Source organism: Bos mutus, chromosome 1 (genome assembly GCF_027580195.1).
Source record: "Bos mutus isolate GX-2022 chromosome 1, NWIPB_WYAK_1.1, whole genome shotgun sequence".
Taxonomy (NCBI): Eukaryota; Metazoa; Chordata; class Mammalia; order Artiodactyla; family Bovidae; genus Bos; species Bos mutus.
In genome coordinates this window covers 127,219,163-127,231,337 of record NC_091617.1, presented here as the reverse complement: position 1 = coordinate 127,231,337, position 12,175 = coordinate 127,219,163, and the positions used below count along the sequence as shown (strand labels likewise).

The 12,175-nt window shown below is 43.1% G+C and overlaps 1 protein-coding gene across 2 annotated transcripts in view; it reads left to right on the top strand.

Annotated features, from left to right (window-relative positions):
• Positions 1–12,175, top strand: part of CLSTN2 (calsyntenin 2) — a 742,362-nt gene that overhangs the window by 714,076 nt on the left and 16,111 nt on the right. Inside the window, exons 11-14 of one of the 2 annotated variants that reach the window (XM_070375497.1) lie at positions 2,191–2,339; positions 6,679–6,902; positions 11,338–11,508; positions 11,999–12,144. In XM_070375497.1, the coding sequence (XP_070231598.1) occupies positions 2,191–2,339; positions 6,679–6,902; positions 11,338–11,508; positions 11,999–12,144 (690 nt within the window). The remainder of the gene's footprint in view (positions 1–2,190; positions 2,340–6,678; positions 6,903–11,337; positions 11,509–11,998; positions 12,145–12,175) is intronic. The other variant, XM_070375500.1, reaches the window with a different exon arrangement.

Sequence of the window (12,175 nt, the reverse complement as noted above, 5' to 3'; positions counted from 1 at the left end):
GATTGGAAACAACCCAAATGTTCATATTAGAAGACTGCTTAGATAATTTATTTAATATTAAATAATATTATACAACTTGAAAAAAAAAGACAAGACCTCCAAGACACAAGCTAAGTGAAAAAGCAAAGTACAGGATAGCATGTAACAAGCTATCTTTGGTGGAAGAAAGAAAAAAAATGGGAATCTATATTCACTGATTACACATTCATTAAATGCTTAAATATAACTGTCAGGACAGGCTATGTTATGCTGCAGTAACAAATGACTTTAAAATTTCAATATATAGAAATTTTTTAAATTGTACACACTTCATGCCCACTAAAAATTAGCTGCAGTCTTATCCATACCCCCCTCACTGTGAGACCCAGGCTGTTAGACCATTGGGGAACCTTGCAGTTTTCGTGGCAGAGGGAAAGGGACATGGGACCATGAATTAACTGGCTGTTAAATCTTCTACCGAGGTTGTGAACCAAATAATACATTGGCCCACTCTCTGTTAGCCAAGCAAGTCACATGACCACTATTGAGTGCAACAGGACAAAAATGTATATCCTGTAGAAGGGTACCATAAGTTATGTGATTAAACCTGTTGACAGGCTTGTATAAGCCTTTCACTGCTGCTGCTGCTGCTAAGTCACTTTAGTCGTGTCTGACTCTGTGTGACCCCATAGACGGCAGCCCACCAGGCTCCTCGGCCCTGGGATTCTCCAGGCAAGCACACTGGAGTGGGTTGCCATTTCCTTCTCTTAGGAGGAGAAATAACTGATTATGAATAATAATGCAATTTGTACTAAGAAATTAATGGAACAGTGATCACCTGTGGGATGGGGTTGGGGAAATTAGTTTCACAGGAGATAGAAATAAGATGGACAATTTCACTTAGCGCACACACACACACACACACACACACTGTTGTTGTTGTCTAGTTGCTCAGTCATGTCTGACTCTTTGCGATCCCAAGGACTGTAGTCTTCCAGTCTTCTCTGTCCATGGGATTTTCCAGAAAGAATACTGGAGTAGGTTGCCATTTCCTTCTCCAAAGGATCTTCCTAACCCAGGATCAAACCCATGTCTCCAGCATTGACAGGCAAGTTCTTCAACACTGAACTACCAGGGAAGCCATATATATATATATATATATATACACACACATATTCATATATATATACATATATATTCATATATATTTGAACCATGTGGATATGTTATCTATTCAAAAATATAAATAATTGTTGGCAAGTAGCTACATTAAAATATAGCCATGTCTCTCTCTCCTATGACACGAGTACTGGATACAAAATCTGAATCCACAGATAAGTCCCTGGCATATTACTGATAGCAGTTCCTAATAGTTATTACTCAGCAGTGTGTCAAGGTCAGTAACTCAGATTAGTACAAAAGCAGTTCTCCACGCTTCATTCAGAAATAAAGTAACTGCGGAAGATGGAATAATGCCATGGAAGAGACAGAAGTTTGGATTGAATTTATCTGGTTTGAGAACCCAAGTGACTCAGTGGGTAGCATCATAGCCCCTTGACCTTCACTGAATATGAGATACTAGGGACCCCAAATGGGATGGATAGGCAGGTGACAGGTATGTAAATATCAAGTGATTAAAAGTCCTGGGAAACCAAAGTTTAGCACCAAGAAGGCAAGATCAAGAATCAGATCTAAGACAGAGAGAAGGCCATTAACTTAAAAATGAACTTTATGATTGGAAGCTGAAAAGATGGGACATGGGGTGAGGAAGTGGAGTGCAGGGTGAATGGAGGAGCAGTTCAAGGTCAAAGTCAAAACAGCAAAAGGAGCTGAAGTCCCTGGTTTCCAGGCTGTCAGCTGAAGGGGTGGGCAGTCCAGGAGCTGAAAGTTTCTGAGAAGGACCTCATAGTAGCCTCGAGCATGAGCCCACTAAAGGCTGGACCACAGGAGCATGATGACTAAAAAGGATTTATCCTGTGGCTCAGGGTAGTATTACCAGGAGTTTATAATCTCAGGCAATCTTACAGAGGACAGTCCCAAAGTCCACCAGGGGAGAGTAGAGATTGAGGGATTAAAAGTCACTGTGCACACAGCTGCTGCACTTCCACAAGCTCTGGAGATGCCTCAGTGGCCTTTGTATGGAGATGGAGGGTCTCCGTGGAACTGTGAACATGCCTGACTATTCTCTCCTGTGATACCCCTGTCTTCCAGTATCATTTCAACCCCTCGCAGTCCGTCCTGGTAATGGAAGGTGATGACATCGGGAATATCAACCGTGCCCTCCAGAAGGTCTCCTACATCAACTCCAGGCAGTTCCCAACTGCGGGTGTGCGGCGCCTGAAAGTCTCTTCCAAAGTCCAGTGAGTAGATGCTAGGCAGCCTGGGGCCCAGCCAAGGCATCAAGGATAGTCCCTGGGATATTCTCTTGCAAAATAGGATTCACCTCTCTTCAGCTGCTGGCAGCTTCTCTGCTGTCCCTTTGAGGCCACCCCAGTGGATTTGTGTTCTCCTTTTGTTTTTTTTTAAGTGAAATATAATTGATGTAAAATATTATGTTACTTTCAGGTGTACTGCATAGTGATCTGACATTTGCACACATTATGAAACGATAACCATGATAAATCTGGTAACCATATGTCACTATAGAAAGTTATTACAGTGCTATTGAGCATATTCCTTATGCTGTATGTCACATCCCTGTGGATATTTTATCACTGGAGGTGCGTACCTCTTAACTTCCTTCACCTATTTCACCCCAACCCCAACCCCCACCCTCCTGGCCACCACCTCTTTGTTCTCTGTATCTATGAGTCTGGTTTGGTTTGGTTTTTTAGATTCCACATGTAAGTGAAATCCTACCGTCTTTCTCTGTCTGACTTATGTCACTTAACATAACATCCTCTATTCATATTGTTGCAAACTGTAAGATTTTATTCTTTCTTATGACTTAGTAATATTCCATTGTGTATATATATATATAATTTATTAGTGCTATAGTATTAATATATCTCTTAGATATATACTATATATATATATGATAAATATGTCTAATTATATTTTAAATATATATACTATATATATATACACAAATATGTATTTACCATAAATATATAAATCCACATCTTCTTTATCCATCTGTCCTTGGAGTGTTAGACTGCTTCCATGTCGTAGTTAATGTGTGTAAATAATGCTGCAGCAAGCATTAGTGTGCATATATCTTACCAAATTGGCACTGTTCAGGAAAATACTCAGAAATGAAATTGCTGGATTATACAGCAAGTCTGTTTAGTTTTTATGAGGACCCTCCATACTTTACCATAGCGGCAGCACCAATTTGCATTTCCACCAGTAGTGCATAGAGGCTTCCTTTTCTCTGCATCCTCGCCAACACTTATTATTTACTTTATTTTTGATATTAGCCATTCTGATGGGGTGAGGTGGTACCTAGTGGTTTTGATTCACATTTCCCTGCTGACTACTGATATTGAACATCTCTTCATGTGTCTGTCAGCCATCTGTAAATCTTTGCAAAAATGTCTGCTCGGGTCCTCTGCCCATCTTTCAGTTGGGTTATCTGTTTTTTGCTGTAGAGTTGTGAGTTTCTTGCCTATTTTGGATCTTAACCCCTTACTATATAGTGTATGTGCTCAGTCGTGTCTGACTCTTTGTGACCCCATGGACTACAACCCACCAGGCTCCTATGTCCATGGAATTTTCCAGGCAGGAATACTGGAGTGGGTTGCCATCTTCTATTCCAGAGGATCTTCCCAACCCAGGGATCAAACCCACATCTCCTGTGTCTCCTGCATTGGGAGGCGGATTCTTTACCACTGTACCACCTGAGAAGTCCTCTTTACTATATACATCATTTGCAAATATCTTCTCCCATTCGTTAGGCTGCCTTTTTATATTGTTGAGAGTTTCCTTCACTGTGCAAAAGCTTTTTAGTTGGATATAGTCCCATGTGTTTATTTTTGCTTTTGTTTCCATTGCCTGACGAGACAGATCCAAAATAATATTGCTGAGACCAATGTCAAAGAGCATACTTTCTGTGTTTGCTTCTAGGAGTTTTATGGTTTCGGGTCTTACTCATTCTGAGTTTATTTTTGTGTATGATGTGAGAAAGTAGTCCAGTTTGTTTCTTTTGCATGTAGCTGTCCAGTTTTTCCAACATCTATTGAAGCTGTCTTTTCCTCATTTTATATTTTTGCCTCCTTTGTCATTTATTAATTGACCATCTCTGCATGAGCTCAGTTCTGAGCTCTCTATTCTATTGCATTGATCTACATGTCTTTCTTTGTGCCAGTACCATACCTGTTTGGATCACTCTAGATTGGCAGCATGGTCTGAAGTCAGGGAGTGACTTCAGTGACCTTCAGCTTTGTTCCTCTTTGTCAAGACTGTTTTGGCTTTTTGAGATCTTTTAAGGTTTTATACAAATTTTAGAATTTTTTGTTCTAGTTTGGTTAAAAAAAAATACCCTTGGCGTTGTGATAGAGATTGCATTGACTCTGTAGATTGACTTGGATGGCCAATTTAATAGTATTAATTCTTCCAATCCATGAACATGCCATACATAACTTTCCATTTGTTTGTAACATCTTTAATTTCTTTCATCAGTGTTTTGTAGTTTCTGAGTACAGACATTCTACCTTCTTAATTAGATTTATCCCTAGGTATTTTATTCTTTCTGATGCAAATGTAAATGGTTTTCTTTTCCTTTTTCTGATAGATCGTTGTTAGTATATAGAAATGCAATAGATTTCTGCATATTAATTTTGTATCCTGCAACTTACTGAATTCATTTATTAGTTCTCATAGATTTTGGTAGCATCTTTAGGATTTTTCTATGTATAGTATCATGCTTCACAAGTGTTTATTAATTGAATTAAATTAAACAACCTAGCCTTGATAGAGTTGCTAAATACAATAAGTATGCAAGAGAAAGAGAAGGCATAGTTCTTGTCCCCAGGGATCAGAGTTAAATTAAGGAGATAAGACTATCACTGTGACATTTAGATAACACCTTTACTAGTCTATCAAATTGTTTCTCAGCCAAACATCTGCCTGGGAGGGCCGCTAGGAAAGGGATCCCAGAAAAACTCCTGAGAAGCATAAAGGGAGTCACCTGGCACCTGGAGCCATTAGGAGGACCCAGAAAGACAGCAAGAAGGGTGGGAAAGATGGGTCTGCTGCCTACCATGTTGCTGGGGCCTGGGACAGATGCCAAAACAGAGCTCACAGATGGCAAATACATCCAACAGTTCTAGTGATGGAGAAAGTGCTCCCACCTCCACCCTAAAGGCCACCCCTGGAGGCTACGATAGGGAACAGGTAGCTGACCTCCAGGTCAGCCCTACACTGTAGTGAAGAAGAGACCAGACTGCTGGTCTCCAGCTCTAGGACCAGGCTTCCATAAACTGGCAAGGGGAGTGGCTGCTGGTGCCACAAAGGCCAAAAAAATAAAAAGTGGGAGCAAGAGCCCACCACCATGGCCACACCCAGCCCGCCCTGGAGAAAAAGATGGAGTGGCTTAGCCTATCCTGCCCCCAGGAACCTTGCCAAAGGATGTAAGCTGATGGCTCCCACCAGCTGGAGTCCACCATCACTCCCAGAGCATCCATCTAGACCCTAGGGTTCTCCATGTAGCCTGGGTCTTGGTCGCAAGGAGCAGCAAAGTATGCCAGTGACACACATCCCTGAGGTCTGACGAGAGTGTTAGTCTGTCAGCATTTACTGAGCTCCAACCACGATGCAGGCTCTTGAGTGGCTTCCTATCTACATGTCACCTGCATTTAAGCCTTACTACTATAAGGTAATTATTGTCCCATTGTATAGATAAAGAGACTGAGGTTCACAGGAGTCGTGCTCCCTGCCCAGATCCTCCAAGCCCAGAAGTGGCAGAGTCGGGTGTGGACCTTTGCCTGTCTCACTTCCCAGGCTTTGTTCTTGTTGTCACACCACCATGGCCCCCAGACATTTTTGTGACAGTGCATCAGGGCAAAGGAGTGTGGTTACAATAGCAGTCTACTGGTACATCTGGAACAGGCACACACGTGTGTGATATCCTCATAGAGAGAGAACACATATATGCTCCAGCAGATAGGGGAGACTAGCCCTGGGGTCTCACCTAGTAAGATGGCTGTAACTAACCAGCGAGACAACTTGTTTACTAAATCCTTATGCACAGAGTGAGCAGTTGCTGTCTAATTAATGTTGCTGTTGATTACTTTGTTAAAGGATAATTAAAGGTCACTTAGTGGTTACTTGTTGCTAGGTATAGAAAATTCCCATTTCTCCTAGAAGTCAATCTTTTTTTATGTCCCTAGATTGCTAGTAGTTTTGACTATATGTGTTCATGTTCAGTCATGTCTGACTCTTTGTGACCCTGTGGACTGTAGCCCACCAGACTCCACTGTCCATGGGATTTCCCAGGCAAGAATACTGGAGTGGGTTGCCATTTCCTACTGCAGGAGATCTTTCTGACCCAGGGATTGAACCCTGTCTCCTATATCTCTTGCACCGCAGGCGGATTCTTTACCACTTGAGCCAATAATGTAACTTTAAATTTGAATGTCTGCTGACATCATCAGAGGCTCTCAAGCAGTCAGGATGTCTCATTGAGGACTAGAGGTGGCTGCAGGTATCTTGTCCATATTGGATGATGGATGGTTTCAGCAATGACTGCTGTTTCCCCAGGTGCTTTGGAGAAGATGTGTGTATCAGCATCCCCGACATAGATGCCTACGTGATGGTGCTGCAGGCGGTCGAGCCCCAGATCACCCTCCATGGCACAGACCGCTTCTGGAGACCCGCCGCCCAGTTTGAAAGTGCCAGAGGGGTGATCCTCTTCCCTGACATCAAGATTGTGAGCACCTTCACCAAAGCTGAGGCTCCCAGTGACTTGAAGACCACAGGTACAGGTGCATACACTGGGTCGAGGGATGGTAGACCTTAAATTCTCACATAAAGTATGTTTCTTGTTAAATCACACTTCAGGACAACAGTGTTGTTCACCATAGTGGGGCAATCTATAACAGAACAAAAAGTCCTGGAGATAATGCAGATACATAACAGAGGGGAGTGAATGCCTTAGCAAATTGTGGTACCCCCACCTAAGAGGTGATGCCATGGCATCACTGGGTCAATGGACATGAGTTTGAACAAACTCAGGGAGATGGTGAAACACAAACATGGATTGGTGTGCTACAGTCCATGGGGTCACAAAGAGTCGACACACCTTAGCGACTGAACTGCAACAACATATAAGAGGTATGATGCCAGAGGGGAGGCACTTATGCCAAACTGTAAGTTTAAAAAAAAAAAAAAAAAAAGAAGTGAATTAGAGAGTATCTACACACATACTGATCACAACTATATCAAGAAAAAAAAAAACACAGAAAAATGCCCAGAAGGAAACACACTTAGTGCTAACAGTCTCTGAAAAGCAGAATGAGAGCTCATTTGTTTCTACTGTTCACTTTTCTACAACTGCAAAATGTTCTGTAGTAGGCATGTATCATTCTGGTGATCAGAAGAAAAGCTAAAGAAGCTTTAGCTGCATCTTAATATATACATTGGCAACCCACTCCAATGTTCTTGCCTGGAGAATCCCAGGGACAGGGGGGCCTGGTGGGCTGCCATCTCTGGGGTCGCACAGAGTTGGACACGACTGAAGTGACTTAGCAGCAGCAAACATGTCCTTCAGTAATATCACACTCAACTCTCAGGGAACTTTGCAATTGTTCTTTCCAGTGGTTTTATGGTTGGGAGGGCTGTTCAGTAAACATAATTTGAATTACCTGCTAGGAAGAAACACTACATTGATCTGAAATCTATAGTGTATTCAGCTGGTAGGGGAAGAAAGATGGAAAGATAAAGAAAGAAGGCAGGAGACCTCTGGGGCCAGAGCTACGGGAAGAATATGTTTGAGAACCATCTTTGCCTCCTCCTCCAAATGAATATTTTTGACTCTCCATTTCTGCCTCCAAAAGCAGCTGCTAATGATGTGCTAGTGCCAGTGGGGCTGAGACCCTGAAGGACTGCTTCTATAATAATCCTAATTACCCACTGCCTTAATCCACGCTGGTCCCTAGGAATGGGATGCCTGGCAAGGCTGTCCTTCTATGCTCACAAAAATAGATGGTATTGGGCCAACTGTCCAGGCAGAACCATCTTCCAGTTACACTCCAAGGTGAATTGGGTCATGTGATCTTCCCTCTGGTCCTCATTTGTGGCTGAAATCAGACAGAAAAAGAGAGACTCTGATTGCACGAGCTGCAGGCCATAGCTAAGAGTATCTGAATTCTCGAGGCCTGACATCAGCATACAGGTAGTCCAGCGACAAGCAATTATATGGGTCCATGTGTCACCTTCTGTTTATGAGAAGTGCATGCAAACCATGTAGCCAAGTGCCTGAGAGCTATTATTAGTACTTTTAAATTTTTACTGTTATGGTTGTAAGAATAATCATTATTGTGGGTGCAGTAAACAAGCAGGCTAATGGCACTTCCACCAGTGACCCTCTCCACCATCCTTCTTCTGCCCCCATGGATTCACTTACTGTGCTGTTTCAGTACCACCGACACACACACCCCTCTCTACCCCAACACCTCTGTGTTAGTTTACACATCTGCTCATGGTCTGTCCTCAGCCTGGAAGGTCCTTCTCTGTCCTATTCCCTATTATTACTGAAAAAAACAGTCTACCTTCAATGTCTCCTCCAGAGGGCAGCCCCCAACCACTGGGTCAGCCCCCAGCCTGACCCCAGACTATACACCCCCAACCACTCTGTATGCCCCCCCAACCACTAAGGCTCCCTCTCACACACATTGGCAGGCCCATGGTTGGTGATTATCTATTTACTAATAACCAGACAAGGAGCTCCTCCAGGACCAACCATGGCTGATTTTCCAATAAGTTCCTCAGCCCAGAACAGTCCCTTTAGGGCAGTGGGAAGCAGGGAAACTGCCAATGGAACATTTAGCCCATTATGCAAGCACGAGAGAAAAAAAAGAAGATTGTGGGGTCAACACACCTCTGCCTAGAGGGAGCAATCAGTCAACCACGTAGGGTCCTAGGAGCAAAGATGACCCAACCTGACCTCAGAAGAGAAGAATATGGCTCCAGAGAAACCCCAGAAACCATATGCCATTTGAAAGAGAGATATACATGCACCATTATTAATAATAGACCTTGTTAAGTGTTTATTAATGTGATTTTAGATTTTGCCAACAATACACAAAGCCATTGACATTAGCAAGCCTTTTAAAATTAAGCATATGGAATTATTTATTAATAACACATATCCAGTGAGAATAAAAAATATTTTGGGTATTCCTTAAAAATTAAACAAAATAAAATAATTATTTCAAAATAGCTCTCTCATCTTTTGTGAATCCTTTTAAAATTTCTGTTTTCATAAATGTTTAATCATGCACAAAATAAAACAGTCTGCTTAATGATTAAATATACTTATTTAAATGATCTCAGCTCACAAAATTTTTAATAAAGGCCTGCAACATCAAAAACATTTGAAGAGCAACAGCCCAGAGGCTGAGACTTTCGCAAAGTATGAAATCAGAAAGTCATGGTTGGGGACTTCCCTGGTAGGGCTTCCCAGGTGGTAAAGAACTAGCCAATGCAGGAGACATAAAAGACATGGGTTCCCTGGGTCAGGAAGATCCCCTGGAGAAGGACATGGCAACCCACTCCAGTATTCTTGCCTGGAGAATCTCACGGACGGAGGAGCCTGGAGGGCTATGGTCCATAGGGTCACAAAGAGTCAGAAATGACTGAAGCGACTTAGCACGCATGCACTAGTGGTCCAGTGGTTAAGATTTGCCTTCCAATGCAGGGGGTGCAGGTTTGTTCTCTGGTCAGGAAGCTAAAATTCTGCATACCTCTTAGCCAAAAAAAAAAAAAACACATAAAACAGAGCAATATTGTAACAACTTCAATAAAGACTTTAAAAATGATCCACATCAAAAAAATCTTTAAAAAATAAGAAGGTCATGGTTGCCATCCCAGCTCCTCCCCAGCTGTCTGTGTAACCCCAGGCAATCTAGCCCAGTTCATGGACTGTCTATTCCCCACTCAGGGAAATGGGGATAATAATGGTACCTCCTCTAGTGCCTGTCAGGATTTCCTCTGCACTGTGCCTAGCATAAAGCAAAGACTCCACAAACACCAATCACTTTTATTTTAAAGCAGGAGTTTAATTTAGGACTACCAAGCTGTCTAGCATTCAAGTACTCAGACATCCTCTGGGAAACTTGGGTGTCATAATATCAGTCAAGGACAGCTAAGCTGACCAGTAGCTTGCCAACTAACCAATTTACTTACTTAATTATATCAACAGTGCACCTCCACTTGAGCAATGTGTCATAATGCAGCTGTCTGTCAGCCTCTGGGTCAGATACTGAGGAGTCAGTCATGCAAAGGGCTTCAGAGAAAATCAGAGTCTATTGGGAACAACAGAGACATACGCCATAACCACGTGGGGAAAGCTGTGAGAGCCTCTTGGAGGGGCACTCACCTCTGGTCCCAAAGGAGACCAGTTCTTCTTGAGCATCTACTCTGTGCCAGACACCATTTTCATTTTTTTCTTTCCTTTTTTCTTTTTCAAATTATAAAAGTATGATAATACATTTACAGGAGACTTGGAAAATACAGAACAAAGTTACATATAGTTCCACTATTTGTTGTTCACTCACTCAGTTGTGTCCAACTCTTTGTGACTGCAGCTCCACTATATATTACAATTACTTTTTAAGTAGATAAGATTTTTAGTTGGAGTTTCAAAATAAACTCTCAAAAATTAATAGAATGAATAGAAAAGTAGAGGTGATGTAGTAGACCTGAAAAGCACTATGAACCAACTCAACATACTTAAGATTTATACAACTTTCACACAACGGCAGGATACAAATTCTATTCAAGTTCCCATAGACTATAAACTCAGAGACACAGAACATATTAAACAAGGTGCAAATTTTCATAGTTTAAAGGTACTGAAATCATACAGAGCCAGACACTGTTTTCCATCCTCTCAATGCCCTCGCCCTCTTTGTGGATGAGGAAATCAACAGGTAAACTAGACAGGTTCTCAGGAGCAGTGCTAGTACTCAGATTCACATCTTCTGACTGCAGTATTCACGCTCTTCACACAAATTCATGCTGCCCAGCCTCAAGGGCCGCCTGGACATCCATCCGAGCAGAGATGGTGACCTGGGGGGACTTACAGCCTCTGCTCCTGACCCAGCCTGAAACTGGGGTACAGACATGGAGGAGGGGGTGTGTGGGAGCCAATATCTGTGCTGTCCTCATGCCCATGTTTCTCATTGTCTCTTCCCACAGCCCCCAAATCAGCAGTTTTAGAAGAAATGCTTCACAACTTAGATTTCTGTGACATTTTAGTGCTGGGAGGGGACTTGGACCCCAGACAGGAGTGCTTGGAGCTCAACCACAGTGAGCTCCACCAGCGACACCTGGATGCCACCAACTCCACAGCAGGTTACTCCATCTACGGTAAGGTGGTGCTCAATCCTGGACCCAGTGGTCCCCTCTCACCTCCAGGGAGTTGAGTGCAATGGGAGCTCCATCACCTATGGAGGAGGTCAGGAGGGAACACTTGAGCTCAAAGCGTGGACTTCTAGCCCCTCTATGGACAAGCTTCTCCAGCCTCCTCTGGTCCTGGCTTCCATTCCATTCCTGAGGAAGTCTTCTGTAGAAACTAGGCGAAAGCCTGCTCTTATCATATTTGATCTCAGCAAGTATTACAGCAGCATTTGGCAGATTGAGGTCAAACGTTCCAGTGAGAGCCAGTCTACATGGAAAATCTGTGCTTCAGCTTAATTGGTTCCTGGGACGTCTGCTTTCGCACATTGTCTGCCCCTAAATACCCCCAGCTCTTACCCTGGCCGAATTCAGGGGAGACCCACGCTCTCTGTAGGCACAGTCTGTCTCCACAGCATCTCCTCTTCTGCGTTCTTATGACAGGTGTGGTCTCTTGGCACAGGTGTGGGCTCCATGAGCCGCTATGAGCAGGTGCTGCGTCACATCCGTTACCGCAACTGGCGTCCGGCTGCCCTGGAGTCCCGGCACTTCAGGATCAAGTGCTCAGAACTCAACGGGCGCTACACCAGCAATGAGTTCAACCTGGAGGTGAGTGAGTCCTGCAGTGATGAGGGAAGCC